General features: G+C 37.6%; 2 protein-coding genes across 4 annotated transcripts in view; both read right to left on the bottom strand.

The window, feature by feature from the left end:
• Positions 1 to 25824, bottom strand: part of LOC133534403 (rho GTPase-activating protein 7) — a 345027-nt gene that overhangs the window by 129972 nt on the left and 189231 nt on the right. The gene's annotated exons all lie outside the window — the stretch shown is intronic.
• LOC133534401 (uncharacterized protein K02A2.6-like) lies at positions 20368 to 24927 on the bottom strand. Its single transcript, XM_061873490.1, has one exon. It carries the CDS (start codon positions 24758 to 24760, stop codon positions 20513 to 20515), a length of 4248 nt encoding a protein of 1415 aa, XP_061729474.1. The 5' UTR covers positions 24761 to 24927; the 3' UTR covers positions 20368 to 20512.

The following is a 25824-nucleotide window of genomic DNA, read 5'->3' as shown; positions in this document are numbered from 1 at the left end:
CTTTCATATGTACTGCCGTACATATATCTATAAACCCTAATTAATATTTCAAGACATATATCGGAGAGGAATTAACGAGAGATACGGGTGAAGAACTTTGTTTGAAGTGATCACGACTTTTCTATCAAAAGTAGAGCGATTTCAATTCAATGTGTGAAAATTCCTAAATATTGCAAAGAAGGCTAGGTAGGTACATAATATTACTTCTGTATGTATCAGTAAAACATAGTGAATCAATTGTGATTACAATATGACATAAACAGCGAATATGTTTTATTAATACCCAAGTAACAAAATATGTCATATCATTAAGCCCCGCTTGATTCAATTTGCGGCATCGTATATTGAGTTGCAGGAAATGAGTCATTGTATATACTCGTAATACAGGAACTATCCACATGTGTACGAATACGAGGGGATACTATTTGCAGGCGGGAAGCGATTTATGGAAGCTACATCTGGAAGAAACTGAGTTTAGGATAATACGATTGAGGACCAGATAACTACCTGGTGCTAACCTAATTGGTGACAAAATAGTAATTTGATTCGTATGTCATTTACTGCTTTTGCTTTGTCATTAAAACACATATGACTCTTATAATAAGTAAATGAAGTATTTCATCAGCATCAGGTAAGTGAACAACGAATCTTATCTATTAAGACCAAAAAATATTACAAAAACTATTAAGACGTTTGTGTTCTTATGATCAATGATCATCCATCTCTTATTAGGCTGTCAAAATATTTGAAGATGCAGTAGAGTCAGACCAAGTCATATGCGCTGGTGGCCTAGCGTGTGACTTGCAATCCGGAGGTCGCAGGTTCAAACCCCGGCTCGAACCAATGAGTTTTTCGGAACTTAAGTACGAAATATCATTTGATATTTACCAGTCGCTTTTCGGTGAAGGAAAACATCGTGAGGAAACCTGACTAATCCTAACAAGGCCTAGTTTACCCTCTGGGTTGGAAGGTCAGATGGCAGTAGCTTTCGCATAAATTAGTGCCTACGCCAAATCTTGGGATTAGTTGTCAAGCGGACCCCAGGCTCTCATGAGCCGTGGCAAAATGCCGGGACAACGCGAGGAATAAGAAGAGTAGAGTCAGACCAAGATAAGTTGTCAGCGATTTTGATAGCCCAGCCTGTGTAAGTGTTGTAAACGTCATAATTTCATAGAAGTTTGACCTTTAAAATAACACTGGCGCTACCGGAGCTGTCAAAATCGCTGACAACTTATCTTGGTCTGACTCTAACGGCTTTCTATCTACCGATACCTAACAACGTGATCTAATATCAATCAGTAACGTGTAATATTTGAAATATGTAACATCATTAATCAATACATCGCGTACGCCGCTTCCCGCTATCCGTAGGTAGCGGAAACCGTGCGGACCCGAGGCCCCCGGCGATCATCGTGCGTTTCTGCCAGCGACGGCGCAAGGACGAGCTGGTGGCGGCAGCGCGCGCGCGCCGCGGCCTCACCAGCGCCGATGCCGGTCTCCCGGGCCCAGCGCTTCCCGTCTACGTGAACGAACATCTCACGGCTGTAAACAAATTACTACTTAGGCAGGCCCGGGATAGGAAAGCGGAGTTGAATTTCAGTTACCTATGGGTTAAGCAGTGCAAAATACTCATGCGAAAGAATGATAGCTCGAAAGTGTATGTCATAACTAGCGAAGCTGACCTAAAGAAATTAAAATGACTATTCAAGTTTGATAATTGGTATAGCAATAATTTTCGTTTTAGATATTCAATGTTAGTGTTGATATGTGTTCATAAAAGTAATTACGTAAGTCGTGTACTAGACTATTTTTTACTTTGTATACCGTATGGGAAGGAAACTAGTTCAGAATTTCACAGGATCTCATTTCTAGTTTTAATACCTAAATTGACTCGTCTGAATAAAAATAATAAAGTAATATTTTCTTATAATTGTAATATATTATTCACCAAGAATAGATAATAGCATTTCAATCTATTATCAGAACGTAAGGGGATTGCGGACAAAATCTCATACTTTTTTATCTAGTGTAATTAATTCGAACTATGACCTCATTTGTTTATCTGAAACATGGCTGAACCCTGATTTTTTTAGTAGTGAGTATTTTGATAGCAGGTATGAGGTGTATAGACGGGATCGCGCGGGGCGAACTGCGCAGCGCGGAGGAGGTGTGCTTGTGGCGGTGCGGCGCGGTCTCAGTGTATCGCGCCGGGACGAGTGGTGCGCGGCGCAACGGCACGAGGAGTTGTGGCTCACAGTGGAGCCGCGGGCCGCCGCCGGCGCCGCGCCCCACTCCCCGGGCGCCTCGCGCCGTCGATCGGCCGGCCGACCGCGGGCGCATGGCCCGCTGTTGCATATTGCTTGTTGTTATTTTCCACATAATGATAATCATATCAATTCCCTGCGTTGCTTTTTTGACAATGCCGCTAGGATAATGAATACCTACCCAGAAGATATTTTCGTTCTTATAGGTGATTTTAATGTATCTTATGCCTCATGGACCTTGTGTGCGGATTCAAATCGTCTCAATATTGAGACTGGGGCAGATCCAACTGCTGTAGTTCTTTCCGATTTTATCGCTCTAACTGGTGTAAGCCAATATAACAATTGTTTTAATATAAACGCACGTGTGTTGGATTTGGTAATGGCCAATGTTGGTTGCACGGTTGGTGCCTGCTCGTCACCGCTTACGCAGGAGGATCCGCAACACAAGGCGTTGAATATTTCACTAGCCTTAAACTTAATGAGTTATTTACCGCGCTTGTTACCTAATCAATGTACTAGACCCATTTTTCACCGCGGCAACTATGACCTTATTCGCAAGGAATTATCTGAGACCGATTGGTCGTGTTTGAATAATATGAATGTTGAGGATTCAGTTACGTATTTTTATTCGGTTCTTAGAACACTTATTTTCAGTCATATTCCACACAAATGCATTAATAGTAATACTGGATACCCTCCTTGGTTTTCTCGTGCACTAATAAAAGTTCGCAAACAGAAACTATCAGCCCATAAAAGGTGGAAAATATATGGTAATCCGCTAGATAGGGCGGAATTTAATTTATTAAGAAAAAGGGAGCACAAACTAGCCAACAAATGCTATAATAATTTTATTTCATTAGCTGAGGATAGGATACGTAGCGATCCTACTTATTTTTGGTCGTTTATGAAGTCAAAATTCCCTAGTAATTGCGTACCCGACCAAATGTCTTACCTTGGTGAATTTTCTAAAGATGGTAACACAATTAGTAATTTTTTTAATAGATATTTTAACTCTGTGTTTGTTACTGATTCTTCTGTCTTACCCGATTATTTGTATGTAGCTAATAACTCCCTGATTGATCTTAATTCCGTTGAAATCTCCGAGGATTGCGTCTTTAAGTTTTTAGAAAGAGTAGACATTAAGAAGGGTAGTGGTGCTGATTTGATTCACCCCCTTTTCATTAAAATGTGCGCCTGTGAATTGGCAGTGCCTTTAGCTCAAATTTTTATTAAGTCCTTAGCTCATGGTCACTTTCCCTCCTCTTGGAAAAAAGCCTTGATAACACCAATTTACAAAAGTGGCGATGCGCACCTGGTAACTAATTACAGGCCCATTAGTAAATTAAACATTTTTGCGAAAATCTTTGAAAAAATCGTTTACAACAAAATTACTTCTGCCTTCTCTCAGCACATTGCGCCTAACCAACATGGTTTTTGTCAAGGTCGTAGCGTTGATACAAATCTCCTGACCTTTACCGATTTTATTATCAATGGGATATCTTCTGGCTGTCAGGTGGACGTCGTGTATACTGACTTTTCGAAATGTTTTGACAAAATTAACCACAATAACTTAATCAAGAAACTCTTTGAGCTCGGTATACACGGCGACCTTCTTAGATGGATAAAGTCTTACCTGTCCAATCGCAGTCAGGCGGTTGCCTTGAAGGGTTATACTTCTTGCTTTCTTCCTATACCTTCCGGAGTACCCCAAGGATCACATCTTGGTCCCTTACTGTTTATTTTATATGTCAATGACATGGCAAACTGTTTCAGGAACTCTGAGCACCTCGTCTATGCAGATGACACAAAAATATACAAAGCTGTGTCCTCAGAAGCAGATTGCCATGCATTACAGCATGATTTAGATAACTTTTTCCTCTACTGTTCAGATAATCATCTTTTGTTAAATACTGATAAATGTCTCGTAATCAGCTTTAATCGTAAAAATAATCCGTTAGTTTTCAATTACACCTTAGCTGGAAAAAATATAGCCCGGGTATCTTCCGTTAGAGACTTAGGTGTTACTTTAGACTCAGAATTAAATTTTAATTTACATATTGATAATATATGTAAGCGAGCTTATAAGAAGTTGGGGATGATTCTCAGGATCGGACAGCCCTTCAGGCGCCCCAATACCTATAAACTATTATTCTATTCCTTTGTTAGGAGTATACTTGAATTTGGTTCTGTTGTTTGGACGCCTCAGTACCAAGTCCATATTGATCGTCTGGAAAGGATCCAAAATATTTTTCTAAAATCACTCTGTTACAGAACGGGTAATTATTTTGAACGTACTTCGTTAGCAGCGAAGCATTTTTGTGTTCCTTCCCTTGATAACCGAAGACACTATTTAGATATAATGTTCTTGTTTAAAATTCTTAAAGGAGCGATTAAATGTCCGAATCTTTTAGAATTAGTCACTTTCAGTTGTCCGCACCACCCCCTACGTCCTAGATCTCTATTTTATATCAGCTTTGCCCGCAAGAATTACTCTCGGCACACTTTTTTCAGACGAGTCCCTAGTTATTATAATAAGTACCTACTTGATATTGATCCTTTTCACACTTCATTGTCTAGTCTCAAAATGATACTTAAACGTAAATTGTTTTAGTTCAAGTACCTATTTCATATAATTAAATATAATACAATGTACACAATGTATAAATGTAACTTTCCGGTTGTCCTAATACCTACCAGATATTAGTAAAAAAAAAAAAAAAAAATACAACATATCCGATAATTAATGAAACAGACGGTAATGTCAAACCTGCTTACTGTATTACTACTTATTGTATTTTTTTTTTATTTTTTTTTCTCCTCTGAAGACTAGTTAATAGATTTTAAGTAAGTATGGCTCATGATTTCATTTTCTTTATGCTGTTAGTATGTATGTTAACATTATGTACTTAATAATGAACCTCCAGGTCTATGATTCTTAAGTATGTTAAGTACTCTACATTGTACTTCAAATTCATTTGTATATGTGACTGTATGTGTTCTAAATAAATTAATTAAAAAAAAAAAAAAAAAATCATTTTCTCAAACCGAAACACGATTAGGACTGAAGGGCAGAATGGGAATGGGACTATTAAACAGGCAGAGCAAAACAAAAAAAACCGGATATCCACCGAGTATTCCGTACTTTTTAGGAATTATTGTTATAGCGACAACAGAAATACATCATCTGTGAACATTTCAACTGTCTAACTTGATCGGTTCATGAGATACAGCCTGGTGACAGACGGACAGACGGACGGACGGACAGCGGAGTCTTAGTAATAGGGTCCCGTTTTACCCTTTGGGTACGGAACCCTAAAAAGAACTAGCCTAGAGAATTGCTGTGAAGAACCAACAATTAATTTAAATCAGTGTTTTGCACCAAAAACACAGATAATCTATTAAATTAGAAACATGCATAAATCAATCCTATAAACGGATAAGCGGAAAACATAACCCGCTGCACAGATAATTTTTTTTTTATATACTACGTCGGTGGCAAACAAGCATACGGCCTGCCTGATGGTAAGTAGTCTCCGTAGCCTATGTACGCCTGCAACTCCAGAGGAGTTACATGCGCATTGCCGACCGTAACCCCGCCCCCCCTCGTTGAGCTCGTTCAGATAATTATAAAAAAATGTAACAAGCATGCTGAGAAACAGTGATCCCTCTTACACTTGCCCCACACATATCGTAATGATGTTTTGATCGATCCTATTAGAAGCTCGGATCTCGGGTACGAGATCCTCGTGTCAGCAAATTGTATTTATGTTAATTTTATTAAGATATAGTGGTTGTTATACTACTATCGGCGGTCGATGGAAGCTGTTTTGGAACTTCATTCATTTTATTTGAATTAATAGCTGACATACAGACAGCAGGTACTCATACACAAAATGTAAAGCCAAGACTTGTTGGAATTACAATGAGGTATTTTTTCGCTGTTATTATTTACTTTTCAATGACGATTGGCTAATGTCGCCTTGGCTACGGTCTTAGGTCTATATCGACTGCGACGTTGTAAGCAGGCAACTCTAACTGCATTAGAAAAAGAATATATGGAATTTATCACGAAACTATTCGCTCGCAGATGCATGCAGATGCCATCCCGAAACATTTTAATTTTTGGTATTTGTCGATAAACTATAGTTATCTTGGCTAGGGCTCCTGGGCGTCGTGCGAATGTCACACGACCGCATTGAGCAGTCGGTCTCGATCGTATCCCTTGTCGAGCCGTCTCACGTCGATATTAATAGTTCAAATAGTATATGATCTTCGCTTAGACCTAGTTCTTACTAATCTTGAAGGCATGCGCGTGGTCTCTGGTCCACCTCTATACAAAAAAACACAAATACAGTCACGTATGAAAATATTGATACGGAAAAAGTGCCAAAAATATGTATACACGATCTTATTGCCCACATATTAAGGTAATGTATACATATTTTTGCCACTTTGTCCGTATCGATATTTTCAGACGTGACCGTACATACTAATGCGTAGTAGATAAGTGCAAAATATTGAAGATGCATTCTTGAAGCTGAAGTAGATAGCACTGTACTCGTAGGGTCCCAGGCATTTTGCGGAAGTTGGGTCGTTAACTTCTATCGGTTGATATTTCAGTTACCAGCCGCCGCAAAGCGCCATCTACTTCAGCTGTCAAATTTGCTGGTGCAAAATTAAACGATAAAATGCAAACGACAAAAAGTAAGAGCACAGTTTACGACGGTGAAAGAAATTATCGTGTGCTTACCTACGCCAAAAAAAGTCAATGCTAGGTTTTTACGTCGCTTTCTATTAATTTCTATTGACAGTACAGTTAGAATCGATTTCCTAACAGCGTTTAAGTGGCCACAATGGGTTTGGCAAAAAATAACCAACTCGCCCACGTTTGTCGTGTAGGTACATCTAAGTGCCTATACCATGTACATATAGGTCTAATATACCTGGGCTATGACCGCGAAATTCGAAGTTCGTCAATTGCGAGCATTTTTCTGTCCTCTAGTTACGTCTTAGTGAGAGTAAAAGAGAAAGATCCCCGCTATTTGCGAATTTGGATTTTCGCGGTAGGCCCCCTGTAGTTAAAGTCGAATTGATTGTTCGTTCACATTTTATGTTATTTATATTTAAAATGAGAATGTAAATTTAGTAGTGTAGTACTTGGAAAATTTTACGGCAACCTTTTACCACGACTGCCTTACAGTGTAAAATTGACATAATCGCTAAATCTCGCTTGCAATAATATGCGAATACGAGCGAGATCCATAGAAAGTAAGTAACGCACATACTAGCAAATAGGTCAGTGTCAAACTGGTGGTAGCCGTACTTTGCATCTCACCGTCACTTATTTAGGTACGTATTAGTGGCAGGTAGATGCAGGAATCAATAATATCAACAGTGAATTTCAAACAGACCAATTCGATATTAGAACTTCAGAAACTAGCCGTAGTGGACCTTTTTACTCACGGACTTTTTAGCCCCGTCCAATCTGCTTCAAAGTCATGTAAAAGAAGATCGATTTTAATCTACTTTCGCTTTTACTAAAGTGGTATAGGATAACTCGCCAAAAATCAGACTTGAAGAAAGCATTTAACTTTAAAACAAACATGTCGTATTAAAGCAATAAATTATTTACAAAAAGGCTATAAACCACTTTTACTCTCTTACGAGCAAAGGGGCGCCGGTGCTTTCAATTAAACTATACATATATCGCACTACACAGACTCTGGTCAGCAGGTAAGTTTAGGTATGCAACAAAAATAACTCCACTCGGCGGTCTGAAAGTTTCATATGAGCTTCGCGTATATTCGGCTCTCGGAATTTTTGAAGCATCCCGCTGAGTACGATCCGATCGGTATATACCTACTCGTATAACAGACAGAAATAAGATATTAATTTTATTATTTGAATTTAATTCAAGCTGTTGCGTCTTGTTTATTATACTTGTCTATTGATGTCGGGTCGGGTTCTGATATATGTATGTATGAGGAAGGTGTAGGTATTATTCTAAAATATAACAAGAAGAGCCATATTATTTTCTGAGCTGTGCAGTTTTTATGTTAGTTATACTAATATGTTTTATCTTTTAACAGAAAAGACTGAAATCCTTAATTCTACCTCATCGACAATCTATAGTCCAGAAAATTCTGTACAAGAAAAAAATACAAAAATATAGTCTTATAGGGTGGTATATTTTTGAGACCGTTGCCCTGTAAAGTGTTAATTATACAAAAACCTTAACATACAATGTTTTCGTAACAATTTCGCCAAACTGCATTTAAGACAGGCTCTTAAATATAAGTACCTAGTCGTACTGCTTGTATAATACCGACTATGTAGGTTCTTGATTGGAATGGAGAGGTTATAAATTTTATTATTAGTTATCGCCCGTAATTCGCCGTCTGCTTGTCCATAACGCGGAGCTATGAAAACACCATCGAATGGGTATTGTCCAAAAACTATAAATTTGAAACAAACACGGGTAATAAATTAATATGTTACGTTGATGACATTGTGACAACTTATTTTAAAATCTGTATACGATAATATCTAAACATCGAAGCGCTGGTAGCCTAGCGGTAAGAGGGTGCGACTTTTCACCCAGAAGTCGCGGGTTCAAAACCCGACTCGTACCAATGAGTTTTTCGGAACTTATATACGATATTTATATTTACCAGTTGCTTTTCAGTGTAGGAAGACATCGTGATGAAAGCGGACTAATCCCAATAAGGCCCAGTTTCCCCTATGGGTTGGAAGGTCAGATGGCAGTCGCTTTCGTAAAAACTGGCTAAAACCCACGCAAGGAAAGTGATGATGATACGATGTCTTGTATTACTTAACGCCATGCCTTTTCTTTTGCGTTATATATTTTAGTACATTACGATAGAAGTGCGAAAAATAGGAAATTCGCAACGAGTGGCGATAAGTTAAAACACAACCGAAGAGAGTGTTTTAAATCGACACTAGTTGCGAATTACCTATTCGCATATGTATCGTACAACATTTTACAGTACATATGGCCCTTTAAATTTTCGACATTCATGGTTACGTATTGTGCTGATTTCGCTCTAGTACGGTAAACTAGCACCATATGTACTGTAAAAGAAATAATGTAAGAAGCACATATCTAGTGATTAAATACATTATATTGTTGAGTAGATCTTCCGTTTGAATGTAAGACATCTCGTATTCTGTATATAATTACAATTACTTACTTTAGACACATATTATGTATGTCACAAATGTTATGTAGATTAGCTTTTCTACTTTTTACTTTTGCATTTAAAACACTTGTTGTTCTACGCTTATATCTTTAGTTCAAGCCAATTACATCTGCCAACGAATACAAGTTAATTTTTCCACTAGTCGATACTGAAATCGATGCCTGGGGGGGGGGGAGCAAATAGTGCTATCATTATTCGTCGTAAAATTTAATCAATATATATGCATTATGTCAGCCTGTCTAAGATTTCTGACGAAAGTAATTGAGCAATCAGGATTTAGACCATTTGAATAATTGGGCAATTATTTAAATAAAAACGGGTGTTACCAAGTTGCCATTATTCATTCTTAATATAAAATCAAAACAGCAAATCATCCTCTTATCTAAATATTAAGGTAGGGCATTTTTATTTGTGTACTAACATTTTTCGATCAGTCAAGAAGGCTCTAGCTACTAAATTAATAATTTGGTTTGGTAATAAATTTCAGGACTATGGAAATCTTTAGAAATTTTAGTTCGCTCGAAATAGCCGAAACATTTAATTTAAAGTAAAGACGCTGAGAACGAAGAATTTCGTAAATTCCCCGCCTGGACCTATATCTATCGCACACGCCTAATTACACTGCTGTGTAATGTCACTGTGCGAGCGGGAAACCAATATAATTATGCGTGTGCTAGAGATACTAAATGGCGGGTCAATGTACGAAATTCTTCGTGCTTAGCATCCATACATATATTATTCAAAATTAAACCAGAATTAACTTGGGTGACCTTACCATACGTAAATATTTTATTAACATAATTTTTTAATTAAAATATAGTTATGTTGAAAACAACCTACGTAAGAATTTTAAAACATATGTCAAATGCTAACAAAATCTGTCAAATTTGCAGTTTCCATTGAACTTCACTTCATTTTATATTTAAAATGCGTTAGTAGAAAACTCCCGCGATGGTTTAAGTGAGCGCTTTCGTAATTCCACGGCCAACCATAGAGCAAAGCGCAATAATTATTTCACAATTTTATCTGCCCGATTATTTTACTTATAGGCACTAGTTTGTTCCCACTGTGCATGACGAGGGCTGTCTGATCAGTGTCGATATCGATAAATTTAACGTTGGAGATTTATTTAAAAGTAATGGTGACGACGAGGGTGGGAGGGGTTAGGGTCGGCAACGCGCATGTAACTCCTCTGGAGTTGCAGGCGTACATAGGCTACGGATACTGCTTACCATCAGGCGGGCCGTATGCTTGTTTGCCACCGACGTAGTATAAAAAATAAATAAATAAAAAAGTAGTCGTTATGGTACAACTGTCTCATTAAGTAATACCTAAATGACAAGAAAGTTAACAAAGACATACTTCCATTGAAATCCCATTCTGTAACAAGTCCACATTATCTTTTGATAATAATACGCTGACTAAAAAGGTTGTAATTTTACTAAATGCAGCCTCCTGCCATTTGTTCCTATATGTAAAGGTTAAAATTAAAACTCCACGTAATACAATCAATCTGCATGTAGGATATTCTCGCTACTCCAACATTGGTCTTAGTCTCGTCCAATGCCAATACTCCTTCAAAGCTGATCAGGTAATACAATTATCGACAAATTTTGCTAAGTTTGCCGACAGTGCTACGTCACTAGAGCTATCAGGGCAGTATGCGGGCTGCGTGTTCTTATATCTATTTATATCTGCGGCCACTGCGCATCGCGTACCTTTGTTATTAACTCGCTGTTACCCGCTCAGTCCATAAAACACGTTCATAATCATAAGGAGCCGACTATATCTCTACCTAATAATTCATAGATTTCGTAGACTACGTATAAATTTGGTAAACGATTACATATTGATCCTTGATCTTTTTTTTATACAAAATATGATAAGCATACGGCCCACCTGATGGTAAGCAGACTCCGTAGTCTATGTACACCTGCAACTCTGCACGCTCGTTGATACCTACATATAATCGGCACCTAAGCAGGACTTTTTTTAATATACAAAACAAGACTCATTGTTTAGGATAGAAAGATTGTTAAGGATAATATACGAAAATACGTGCAATATTCTATTTTAAAGTAGATTTTTTATTTAGTACATATTTTCAGATCGGGTGGTGTAAACAAGAGATTAGGGAAAGATGGCCTGTAATGATTTGGTTGTTTTTTTCTGTAAATGAAAGGTGATAATGCGACGGTGGTATCAATATTTATTGCTACTATTGTTAAAACAAGCAATTATAAGAATGTGAAAGTAACTATATCAATGTCAGGTTGTATTGTAACCCAATTAATCATACCAACTTATCACGCTTTTGGTGCCTTTAAAAGTATCGGTACAAGTTACATGTACGCACAAATTACAAGCTAATTAAAACGTCTCCATTCTGGGTGGTACCACGAAAGTACGATCAAAATGGGGTGACGAACAAAAAAGGAAATGACCGCATTTCAAAAAAATAATTTCTCGTATAAAACTTGATTCTACGAAACGAATTTAACCTACTCCAATTTAAGTTTATCCTGGGCTTCCGCTTCCAGCACTAAGTGTGTAAATGGGGCTTTATTGTTTAAGCGAAATGCATTTTGCATTGCATTATTAACATGCTTTTGTGCTAATAAAGGACTGGAATAAGCATTTACATGAAACTTCTAGTTTCGTAGGATGTGTAATTACAATCCATACTGCTTATTAATGTGTTAAGTAACATAGAAGTTGTAAGATTTTCAAGCAATCTTAAATACCACTTTTAGCAGAGTATTCCCAAATATTTCACAGTTAAAGGGTGCGGCCACACATAAAGGGATTCGGTGAATATTCGTAATGGCGTCTCTCGCTATCCAAGGGAAATGAAAGAGTCATCACTAATATTCGCCGAATCTCGATATGTGTGGCCGCATCCTAAGAGAAGTAAATAGTCATTATAGAGAATGCGATCGAATAGTTTTTTTTTAACTTTATTGGACTCGGTGTCCTATGGCAGAGAATGTCCACTATTTTTACATTGCTGTATTTTGTGCAATAAAGTCTAATTAAATACTTAAATATTTATTCACATTGCACGACGGGTGGCCACGGTCTAATGCGTAAATAGAAATCAAGTTTATCATACTCGTATTTCACATTTTTGAAAACTCCTCTTGTCTTTTGCGTTTATTCAAAGTAACAGTACTTTAACTTACAGATGCTGTTATTCTGCATACAGATGTTTACACAGAAAATTATTCCGAAGAAAGACGGGCGTTGGGTCCAGGTGATTATGCGTCAATCAGCCGGGAATCAGCAGGTGTCTATTACCATATTAGAAAGCGTGGCCATTAAATTAACATATCACTGGGTTCGATTCAGTGACAATTTAACAGCTGTCAGTACCATTGCCAGGGTTGGCTACTTAGAGGCGCAGTTGAAATTGATTAAGAATTTCTCTAATACTATTTGGTGTGACGCTTGGAATGCAGGTTAATCTTGAAACGCTAGGTAATTTATACTAACCATTTTCCACATTCCTAAAATAGTTGGCTTATTGACATTTGAAAAAAAAAACTGAATTTTGCAGATTAGTTCAATTCATTAGTAATTGGATGTTTTAATTATGATTCGTTAGACCACATGTTGTATATAAAATAATGTTTTATTCACGTGTACTTAATTACTAAGTAGATTATAACGCAGTCTTCGCACAAAATGTTTCAGAGAGCCTAAGACTATTTTCAAGTACCGAGAGTCGAGACCGTTGTGAGAGACATAGTGAACAAAATACAAGTTAGTGAAACTGTAAAATAATTGTTACAATGTTAGTTTGTCTCACGATTTTTTTTTATCCATAATGGCTGACAGTAAACATTAGAAGTCCTAAAATGATTTGATAAATTAAGGTACCTATATAAAACTGTAGACAGATACTTGTTCAAGTATTTTCCCGACCCTGAAAATGATCTTCGCGAAGCGTTCCCACAGCCCATAATTCACTTAGATTCATCCGTCGGAAACCTAAGCTATTACTTGTGAAACCTAGAGAATGTCGTCCGGATCACTTTCCTGCCATCGATGGTATAATCGACAAAGCCTTTCTCGTCCAATTTCACCACAAACACTCGATAATCGATCGATCGCATCACTAGCAGGAAACAGAACGTGTAATGTGATAAATTGTTTTATGTCGAAAGTTGATTTGACCGTAAGAGAATCTGCGTTGCAACGCAATGGTCGTCCAACTTGGTCGAATTTAAATTAAAAAATAGTGCGTACAAACTATTTTAAATCAGACGGATTTTTCTTCCCTTGAATTTTTACTATAAAATGTATGAACATCTTGTCTTGCCGGAGGTGCGTATTTGTTTATGCTTTATATTATAACACCATCTTTCACAATCTTTAAAAACAAAAAAATATATAATTTGTTTCTAATATATCAATCTTATTTTCATCCAACTATCAACTTTTCACCATCATAATACGATACAAAGTCGTACAAAATGTTCACGAAATAGTAACTTTAGACTTAAACCTTAAGTAGCACTGATAAGGTACAAAAAGTTCGTATTACTTGTAACGGTAGTATGATTTGATAGCGATAAAGATCGGCGGCGCGATGTCTATGGATTCTCTTGCACGCCGCTATTGACAACAAAATTGCTACTTTGTTTCGATATGCGCTTGCGTAATTTCTATCATCGGTTGAGATGAGGCTATTACTGCACCTATTATCAGTGTACTTGCCGCTTATTTAAAAATGCATTGTATTGTAATGTTAGCACATTATCTATATAGTACTTTATCTGTAGCTAATATATAAAACATTGAGTGATAACTACGTAAAGTGTAAATCATTTATGTTGATACTTAATTGCTAATAAATAATTAGGTAAATATTTGGAGATAATCGTACACAAATTGACCTAGCCCCAAAATAAGTAAAGCCTGTACTATAGGTACTAATAGGCGACAATATATGTACATATGTATATAGATAAATAGATATTTAAATTTATAGAATCTATAATTAATGCTAATGTTATCCCTAATTAGTCCTTTATATAGACGGAACTTATTGAGTTTTAATAAGAAATAATTGTCTCATCAAAATTAGATAATTATTTAAATCTTCATCAGTTTTTTGGCTTCATATATCCCGTGTAACTGTTGTAATAACATGATGATTGATGACAGTCACATCGACCTCGATGATTTTGTGACACCAAAAATATTGAGCACATGCTTATGTCATTCCACTGTGACAGGTAGTGACGGACCAGCAATGCAATGTAGACAGGCAGCAATGACAGTTGCAATGCCGAAATCCGGTTAGGTTAGAAATAAAACGGAAAAATAGGCCCGTCACTTCGTTTCTTAATTTTCAGTTGTCAATTTGTCAGTCACTGTTCAAACCTTAACTTACAGTAATGTATACTAATCTATGATTTACTATACGTGGTGACATTCGATTCGTAGGTATTCTTCGTTGTCGTCTGATTCGAAGGTTGCATTTTAATAAACTTTGTTTAACAAGGGGGCAAAATTGTTGTTATAACATCTTATGTTAATATTGAGACCCGAGCAAGCGAAAGATTCCAAAATGTGGCGAAAAGTGGAATCTTGAGCGTTGCTGGTTTTACCGCACGAGGGTTAAACTAATTTTGCCGCCGACTTTTAAATATCAAACCAAATCAAATCAATTGAAAATTAATGTTATAAAATATTTATTATTCTAAATCATCATATAAAAGTGAATTCTACAAGCCAATTAATTTCAATTTCAAGTCAATTTTCAATTTGATTACTTTTGCCACACATGTGGAGAAGATGCAACTTTCTCATCAGTTTTTGAACAATCAGGGTACCCTTTATTAGCTTGTGTGGTGAAAAAAAAACCGTAATTGGGTTACAGTTTTACAATTTCACTGCCTTTCTTACAATTTATACCTACTAGGTAGTTACTTTTTATTTTATTATAGAAGGTAGTATTTTATTGTATAAAGTATTTACTTTTTGAATTCGAAGGAATCAAATCGAAACGTTCGTAAGTACCTATATCATAAAAATACTACAACGTGACCAAACAGACCAATGTAAACAATTCATTACCTTACACAATACCGATTGTAGCTGATGCTATCGACTCACGGGTGTCGACCGATTGTATCGATACCTCGTTCTTTTCTCGTGATACCATCGATACTATTTACGATCTGCGGCGCGCTTGATTTGTTTAAAACTAAATTGGTATTGCCAGTGCGATGACAGTCGATAAGTAATTTAGGCCATAAAAAGGTGAAAAGCTTTAATTTGTTTGTTGATATAATTACGAAAATATAGTCGGACTATAGTTATTACAACTTAAAGGACTCAAAGGGTATTTTATGATGAACTATAAAAAATACGCTATGTAAATGTGTCAATTTATTTACGCGAAATTTGATATGAAAAGTATTTTGTGTTAAATCATATTTTAAACTACTTATATGCTCAATTGAATCTAAATGGCGAATAAAATGGGCGACGCTTTCGCTGTAATATACAAGAATTTCCCAAGCTAAACTTTTGATTACCTATATTTACAGTACCTAACGAAGTAAAAAGGACATACAATAGTTTCAAATTGACACTATGCAAGTAACGAAAGTGTCACCGTGTCACGCAGTGTTGCCACAAATCATCGGCACAGATAACGATCAACTTTTACCTCCTAACGATGTGCGGATACCACAGATAACAACTGCAAGATCGAAGCTGCGATTGGTCACGAGATCTGCCGGAACAGAGCTTTATTGTCTGTGGTTTAAATTTATACGAACAGCGTTTGTCTTTGAGGCAATTGAAATAAGGGTTCCGTGCGGTGTATCCGAGAAAAATAACTATTTCCGTGGTTCTTGCAATTACTAAGTATTTTTTATTTACTTACCTATTAGTCTAGGTACTAATAAATGCAATATTTTTGGTAAATAAGTGTTTTATCTTATTACTTTTTGCCGTAGCAGCCTAACGCGAAAACAGCGCGGTATAATGCCTTAATTTTGTGAATAACTTTTAAGAGAATCAGCTAAAAGCTAAAACCAAAGATTTATTAACTCTATTCTCTTTGGTTAGAACAATTTCATTAGAAAACATATAATGTACAACATTTTACATTTTCTAGATAGTCTGGTGTGTATTACGTAATAAGCTATAGAGAAGGGCATCACACATAGGTACCAGGATTGAAACTAGAGCGGAAGGGGTAGTTAAGGCAATTCTAAACTAAAACCTAGCAGAATCTAATGGGTGCCTATGCTTGGTTTATTTAGTAAATTTTATACAGGTTCATCGCAATAAAAATTACGATTTAAGGTTTCAGTTGAACGTCATTTAAGTAATTTAATTAAACATTAAATCTTCTCGTTACTTGCACTTTGTGGCTGCGCAGACACTAGCGTGGTGTGAAATTATGAGACTAGATAGACACCAATTAGCGACGTCCATATTTGCGACCTTAGAAAGTGTCCCTCTTCGACTACGTATCTTTGAGATAAACCTTTACTTCTCATTCTCGTGCCGTTAGGCTTGATGGCTTGTATAAACGGTATGGAACCATAAAAATTAATAATCAAGTGTTTCTATGAAAATCCTTTGGAACCGGCATAACTAGATAAACAGAGCTTGCTAAAAATATAGACTGTCATGACCGGTCATCGAAAGTTTGGGTGCACGATGTTTGTACGCCTTTATATAAATAGTTTTTCCATTGATATATTCGACATCGATAATTTTAGTAGTAGTTAATACGTACCTATCTAAGAATTACCGGTGGGTAAATAATCGATATCGAAAGGAATAAATATTTCTATAAACGTCATCTTCGTCACCAACAAATGGTTTCGAATATAAAAATAAGTTTAAGGCGAGTACCACTCCATAAAGGGAAGTGTCATTACCAAACAGTAGTTAATCATACATAAACGAAAGTACATTAGCACCATTGTATCTTATCCCCGTGCTAATTACAATTAAAAGTGTTAATCTGCTTTCCACGGCAGTAAAAGTTGCGAAGTACTTAGCACGCTCGTGGGTTAGACATTATGCCTACTTATTCGTTATTATCATATAATAAAAGTTACGATTCAAGACGTTTTTAACTAGGTTTAATTTATTACAAAGGATGAAAAAGCAGTCGATAAAGTTTAATAGATACCTATCCGGTATAGAGATACACTCCTGCACACTAACTTGAATAGCTTTTCATAACCATTCTCAATCTAGTCCGTTTAAATGGTTTTATTTGAATGAGTGCTTAAAAATTGAGAAAATACAAGACAGTATTGATACCGTACAAATTTATTGTATTATTTATAATATTTAGATTGGATTGATAGAATGTATCAAATTTAAGGACAAGTTTAGTACGTAGTAGTAGTTACGTGTTTTTAAACTTGTTGCAGTTATTCGCCACCAGCACAGATTTAATTTGCCCTAGTAAATCCTTCATACGAACAAGTTACGGATTAAGGACCATATTATTATAATGCATTTCCAAACACGCGCGGCGTAGTGATGTAATTTTTCACCAACAGATCGATATCGGTAGTATCAGAGTGTCATTGAATGAATGACATTGTTAAAAGATTTCTATGGACGACCTTGCAACTGATTGCGTTGCGAAACGCTGGCTGAGCTTAATGCGCTATTAGGTAAGTTTGTATGGAATTTAAATATGATCACGATTTTAATCAGGCGGGGTCGGTCGGATCAAGTAATCGATTATCTGATTGTAATGATTGCCATCTGATTATTTTAAAACCTTAATATCCAGGCAGTAACGTTTAAATGATAAACTATAATGACATATATTGTCTTTCTTCTATCTCACATGCCTAATAATTTTCGTATATCCTGTAAAATGAAATATAAGGTTCAATATTCAACATTTTAATTCAATTTTTTTAAATTAGCAAAATAGCGAATCTAAAATTCTTAGGCGTGGTCTCGTCAATGTCATGCATGTAATTCCCTCGACCCACGTCAGATTTCTTAACGACTGATGGAATCCGTCCACCGGTGAATAATTATAACGTAGAGCTAATGCATATTTAACAATGTAACGAATCTTTGGGTTTATGCGGCTGTCAAGTTACAAGTATGTAGTTATAAACTGAAATGAGTGCTTGAAGTTTTTTTTTTAAGTAGACTTCAAGTACAATTTTTAGGGTTCCGTAGCCAAATGGCATAAAACGGAACCCTTATAGTTTCGCCATGTCCGTCTGTCTGTCTGTCTGTCTGTCTGTCCGAGGCTTTGCTCCTTGGTCGTTAGTGCTAGAAAGCTGAAATTTGGCATGGATATATAAATCAATAAAGCCGACAAAGTCGTACAATAAAATCTAAAATTTTTTTTTTTTAGGGTACCTCCCCTACACGTAAAGTGGGAGTGAAATTTTTTTTTCGCTTCAACCCTAGAGTGTGGGGTATCGTTGGAAAGGTCTTTCAAAACTAATAGGGGTTTTCAAGAAACATTTTTTGATAAAGTGAATATGTTCGGAGATAATCGCTCCGAAAGAAAAAAAAATGTGTCCCCCCCCTCTAACTTTTGAACCATAGGTCCAAAAAATATGAAAAAAATTGTGGAAGTAGAGCTTAAGAACGACATTAAATGAAAACTATAGCAGACATGATCAGTTTAGCTGTTTTTGAGTTATCGCAAAAAGTTTTCCCTTCATAGTAAAAAGACTTACTTTAATTAGGTACTGATTATGCAAATTTGCCTATTTGTTTAACTCGGGTGAAAGGTACCGTTTCATCCCTTGGTTAACAATTTACTATACTTTAAGCTCCAGTTTGAAGCATAGAAGCTTGCAATGCTATAACAAGACGACAAGTGAAACACGAAAATATACTAATACTATCAGACAGTAAATCAGTACTACAAGCGCTATGCAGCGACAAACTTAATTCAGAACTCATACTCGAATGTCATCGAAGCCTCACGGAAGTGAGCAAAGAAGGCAACAAAGTAACAATTCAATGGATAAAGGGGCATAGTGGATCAAGAGGAAACGATGCAGCGGACGAACTGGCCAGGAGAGGCTCAGAAACGCCGGCATATGGACCCGAGCCCATCATACCCCTACCAATATCCTATATACACAACCAGCTAGACCTACATCACAGACAACTGCACAATAAATACTGGAAGGAAATGGACACATGCAGGCAGACCAAGGATTTTCTACCGGAACTGAACCTCAAACTCACCAAAATACTACTGAAAACACCTAGACATCAACTACGTAAAATAGTAGGATTAATTACGGGACATAACACACTTAACAAACACCTACACAATATGGGAAAAACAGACAGCCCCATGTGCAGAGCGTGCATGGAAGAAGAAGAAACAACAAAACATATTCTCCTAGACTGCAAACAGGTAGAAGTATACAGGAACAAATACCTAGGGACTCCGTGCACACTAGGAGAGGCATTTAGCAACCTGAAAACTTTGCTAGGCTTCGTGGAGGAGCTGGGGTGGTTAGAGTAGCGCTACCTCGTTTCACGCAAAATAGGCACAATGGTTGTCGATTTGCGGAAAATGCCCAGAAGCACTAACTAACTAGCTCCAGTTTAGCTTATTGTGACGGAAGAGTAACTTCGGAACCCTACACTGAGCGTGGCCCGACATGCTCTTGGCCGGTTTTTTATATAATTACGTGTTTGTAATATAGGCCTTGTGGTCTAATTCCAATTATGAAATAAAATAAAAATTGCTAGACAATGAAATAATTGTATTGTATTGTAATAAAGCGAGATAATTCCCAAGTTTCCTATAACTAGGCCGTTCAATACAATGAAACTATAAACAAGACAGCAATGTCTCTTTGACTACGATAAAGTAACTGATATAAATTACATATTCATTAAGATTTATAGAATAGTTTATTCATATGTTGACAATAAAATTAAAATGACAGATATGACATACTGAACGCCGTTGATGATGTTCTCTATGGTAAAAGATAGGTGATATGAAATGAGGTTGTAACATTCGTTCGCCCTAAAGATTTAAACGTCCATCTCATCAATTAGTCGACGAGGTGGTTTAATGGTACGCCGGCTTCGACGCGGTGCCATAGGTGTAGCGGCTGTGGCCGGTACGGCCTCATTCTGAGGAGAGCAAACTGGGGCAACTTCTGCAAGAGATTCCGCTCCAGCTTCTGACCCTGGGCATGGCACTGTCGATCCATTGGCTTGCAATACTGGTGTTGACGATGTAACTGGTACCATAGGAGTTCTCTCAGCTGGGCTTTCTTCTAGGTCAGGGAGACGGGGTCGTATGTGGTCTGCGTGATACCTCCTCTCCACCCCAACTGGAGTGTTAATAACATAAGAATATCGATGTGTGCGTCGAGAGACCGTGGCAGGCTCCCATCGCGGCTGTTCCCTGCTTCGCACATACACAGCATCACCCGGTCTATAGTTTGGAGTCTGGTCAGCGGAGTTAACATTCGCTTGTATTTGTCTATACTGTAATGAACGTTTAGCACTTGGTCTGGCATTGTCAAGGAGACAATTTAGTTGTCTTCCAAACATTAGCTGGCCCGGCGCTTTGCCAGTTGTGCTATGGGGTGTGATGCGATAAGCGAAAAGGAAATGTTCTAAACGTTTCTTGAGGCATTTTGTGCTTGACGACATTCTGGTCTTGAAAGTCCTCACAAGCCTTTCGGCTAATCCATTCGTCCGCGGATGATAAGGTGACGATTTGATATGTTTAATTCCGTTTTTTTCACAGTAATCCTGGAATTCTTTAGAAATGAATTGGGGGCCATTGTCAGACACTAAAAATTGGGGTAGACCAAAGGTAGTGAAAATTGTATCCAGTTCATCACATAGTTTGGTTGTCGTTATTTTGGTCATCGGCTTGATTTCAATCCATTTAGAAAAAGCATCTGACAAAACCAACCAATATGAACCTTCGAATGGTCCGGCAAAGTCGACGTGAATCCTTTCCCAGGCTTGGTCTGGCATGGACCATGAGAAGATTGGTAGATCTGAAGTATTAGGCCTATTTTCCTGGCATTTGTGGCAAGTCTTTACATGTGTGTCTATATCTTCCTCTATAGTTGGCCACCAAACGTAAAAACGTGCCAGTGCTCTCATTGCTGAAATGCCTGGGTGCCCAAGATGCAGATATTTTAGGGTCGGTTTCCTCAGAGTGTCAGGAACAACAATACGGCCTTGCCACATGATTATTTTGTTTTCTAGTGACAACTCATCGCGCTTCCGGGCGTATGGTTTTACATCGTTTGAGTATTGATGCTCACGCCAACCAGTTTTTATAAGGTTAGTTATTCGTTTAAGCGTAGTATCTTTTCGCGTTTCATCTCGTATAACGGTTTCAGATAATGCAAGATCGCCAATGCTATCAGTTTGCAGTCGCGCTACAATTTTGTGGACCTTGAGTTCAGACTTGGAAGGTAATTCCTCTGGATTGGGCATCCTGGATAAATAGTCTGCGATGAGATTGTTGCAACCTTTTGTATACTTAATGTCGTAATCATAACTACCAATTATTAAAGCCCATCGTACTAGGCGATTGTTGGCGAGTTTGGGTAAGTTTCGTTGAGATCCCAAAATGTATATCAGGGGCTTATGATCCGTGACTAATGTAAATTTAGTGCCACGAAGATATTGGTCAAATTTTCTAATCCCAAAAAATATTGCGAGAGCTTCGCGGTCTATGACGGAATACTTTGACTCTGCTGGTCGGAGTTTTCGTGATGCGAAAGCAATTGGTTGTTCAATATTATTCCTCATGTGAAAAAGCACTGCGCCCACGCCCTTCTCTGAAGCATCACAGGCTAGGTAAAGTGGGCACTTATCATTGAAAGCTACAAGTGATTTAGAATGAACAATCATTAATTTAGCACGTTCAAAAGCCTCAGCTTCCTTGTTGGTCCATTGCCATTTCATTCTGTTCCCTGTTAGTGTGTGAAGATCGGCGCATACACTGTGTAAGTGTGGTATAAATCGCTCATAAAAGTTGACTAATCCAAGGAATGATCGTAGCTCCTTGGCATTAGTTGGTGGGGAAGATTTGCTGATAGCTTCTATCTTTGATTTTGTAGGGCGTACTCCATTTTTGTCAATTGTGTGCCCAAGATATTCTACTTCTGGTTGTAAAAAGGTACATTTCTTTAAATTGACTTTTAATCCAGCTTGTTCCAGTCTTTCAAATACGGTACGTAATGTTTCAAGGTGGTCTTTGTCGTTTTTTCCTGTAACTGCAATGTCATCAAAGTAGACTGCTACATTTGGCAATCCCTCCAGAAGCTTGTCAAGATAATGTTGGAATATTGATGGGGCCGTGGAAATGCCAAATGGCATTCGGTTGTAGGTGTAGTATCCTTTGTGTGTCGATATTGTCAAGAACTGTTTAGATTCGGGCTCAATTTCAAATTGTAGGTACGCATCTTTTAGGTAAATTTTTGAAAATTTTTCACCCTCCGCTAGACTCTGGCGTAGTTGATCAAACAAAGGAACAGGGTGTGCGTGTGTTATCAGAACAGGGTTGAGTGTGCTGCGGAAATCACCACAGATTCTGATCTGGCCATTGGTTTTCACCACGTTAACTGTCGGTGTTGCCCACTGGATCGGAGTCATATTTGGGTCTACTTTGGTTATAATTCCTTCTTCAACCAAACGATCCAGTTCAACTTCTATGTTTTTCTTCATTGAGAATTTAATTGATCTGGCTGTGATGTGTTTCGGTTGTGCATCGGGCTTGATGTGTATGTTTACTTGATAATCTTTTACTTTTCCAAGTTTTCCGTCGAAGAGTGTTGTATGCTTGTCCAGAATTTGTTTTAGTGTAATGGCTTCCTGTCGAGTTTTCTTGATCGAGTAGACTGGTTTTGGAAAATCCATCTGGAACATTTCGCTCCATTGAAGGCCGAACAACATAGGGTCTGCTGACTTCATGACAACAACAGGAAGTAGTCTTTCCTCATTTTGAATGCGTACGCTAACGTTTGTTAGACCCTTTGGTTTGAGTCTTGTATTTCCATATGCGCGCAAGCTGGGAGCCTTTATGAGGGAAGGAGTTCCGATACGCGCCCAGAATTGCGTACTAATGATCGAATAGAGAGAACCGGGATCCCAGTCCATCGTGCAAGGAATGTCGTTAATGAAAACATCGATTTTTTTGCTGTCCTTGCTGTTCGTTTTACTTATTTGACAAACGATGTCCGTTTCATCTCCGCTGACGTCTGAGTAGGAAGATTGAGACGAGTGGCTGCTACTCCTGTCATGCTTAAGTTTGTTCAGCTTGTTTCTTTTGGTAAATGTTGTTTGTTTATAGTTTCGATTAGGTAAGCATGCTTTACCTGATTTGATGCAGCAGTCCTCGAAATGGCCTGGTGTGTTGCACTGTTTGCATGTATGTGTTTTGGCAGTACATTGGTTTAATGGGTGTCTTTCGGGCTCACCGCATCTCAAACATTGATGGGTCCGTAATTTGCGCGGTGATGTGTTCTGGTAAGATTTGGAGTTTCTTTTAATCTTATTGACATTGGCCTGTGTGTCTGTATCGCCTTCTGCTCGTTCCCGAGATTGAGCAACGCTAAAAATCTGAGAGAAAGTCACTTCTTTCATCTTACCTTCTTGAATGTCTTGTAGATCAGGCCATTTTTGTTTAAGATCGATCTGTAATTGTTCGTGGTTTAGCCCGGTTGCAAATCGGTCACGTAACTGTCGCTCTAGTAGATCATCGCTATAGCCACAATCTTTGCTTATTTCTTTCAGCCTGTTAGCGTAATGTTCCATAGATTCATTTTCTTTACGTATGCAGTTCCAAAAGTCCGTTAATGCTCTATATCTTGTGCGTTTTATTCTAAATAGGTCCATCAGTTTATTTCGTACATCCGCGTATGTACTGTCTTCAAAGTGTGGTGTAAGTGCAACCTTTATTTCGTGAAAGATCTCCGGTGAGAGGCAGGTGAAAAGTAGTTCCTTCTGTATGTTGCGTGCATCCTCGCCCCAAAGTTTGCATTTTGTTTCGAAATAGTCAATAAATTTTTCAACCGCGGTATCGTCTGGATTGAATTTGTCGCTCTTAAAACCGTTGTAAACATTGTTTCTGTTACCGTTAGTATTCGAAAAACTAGGTGACTCCGTGCCGTTTGTCGTTGTTGGTGTAGGAGCCGCGGCAGTTGCGTTTTGCTGTTGCGATAACAGCAATTGTAATATGTCTGATATTTGCTTCTGTTGTGTAGCTTGCAATGTAAGAAACTTGTCAAATTGTTCGCTGTTCATTTTGTAACGAGTTTTGTTTTAATCCTCGTCGCCACTGATATAAATTACATATTCATTAAGATTTATAGAATAGTTTATTCATATGTTGACAATAAAATTAAAATGACAGATATGACATACTGAACGCCGTTGATGATGTTCTCTATGGTAAAAGATAGGTGATATGAAATGAGGTTGTAACAGTAACAACATGAACTAACTTGGTATATATTGGAAATTCCGTCGATTCTGCAAGATTGAAGCGATAACGATAGCGCCACTAAGTTGTTTATCGACATTTTCTGTCGATAACGGCGCAACACTGTATGTGTTGACAACTATCTTAAGTTTTTGGCCGTGTAAGCATGGATTTTGAGAACGTGTCTTGGAATGGTTTAAGACTGATTAAATCTAGTCCTGTTCCTAAGTAAGCTCAAACCCACAAACGGGGGTTACAACAAACTGAGAAGATTGATTTTAACTTATTTTGGAAATTGATACCTCGGCTTACATTTTCACAGCTTCTATAGCTAGATTGATTAAAACTAATCATTCACTTACATTTATTTATCATATAAAAATATTTAAAATGTTGATCTGACAAGAGTTAAGTTTACAGAAGCGCTGGTGGCCTTGCGGTAAGAGCATGCGACTTGCAACCCGGAGGTCGTGGGTTCAAACCCCGGCTCAAACCAATGAGTTTTTCGCAACTTATGTACGAAATATCATTTGATATTTACCAGTCGCTTTTCGGTGAAGGAAAACGTCGTGAGGAAACCGGTCTAATTCCAATAAGGCTTAGTTTAGCTTTTAGGTTGGAAGGTCAGATGGAAGTCGCTTTCGTAAAAACTAGTAGCTACGACAATTCTTGGGATTAGTTGCCAAGCGGAACTCAGGCTCCCATGAGCCGTGGCAAAATGCCGGGACAAGGCGAGGAAGATGATGATGACAAGAGTAACGTTTGTATAGTAAATTGTACTAATAAGTAAGTAAATAATTATTCTTTGTTGCAGATAAAAAGTTCCAAAGGGATTAATCAAAACAAATATAATTAGTAAGCAACCGGTGGGCAGGGGGTAGTAAAT

This window comes from Cydia pomonella, chromosome 2, assembly GCF_033807575.1.
Source record: "Cydia pomonella isolate Wapato2018A chromosome 2, ilCydPomo1, whole genome shotgun sequence".
NCBI classification, from domain to species: Eukaryota; Metazoa; Arthropoda; class Insecta; order Lepidoptera; family Tortricidae; genus Cydia; species Cydia pomonella.
This window is presented reverse-complemented; position numbering and strand designations above follow the sequence as displayed.

Excerpts from the sequence above, each read along its gene's own strand:
- LOC133534401 (XM_061873490.1), bottom strand. The coding sequence starts at position 24,760 with ATGAACAGCGAACAATTTGACAAGTTTCTTACATTGCAAGCTACACAA.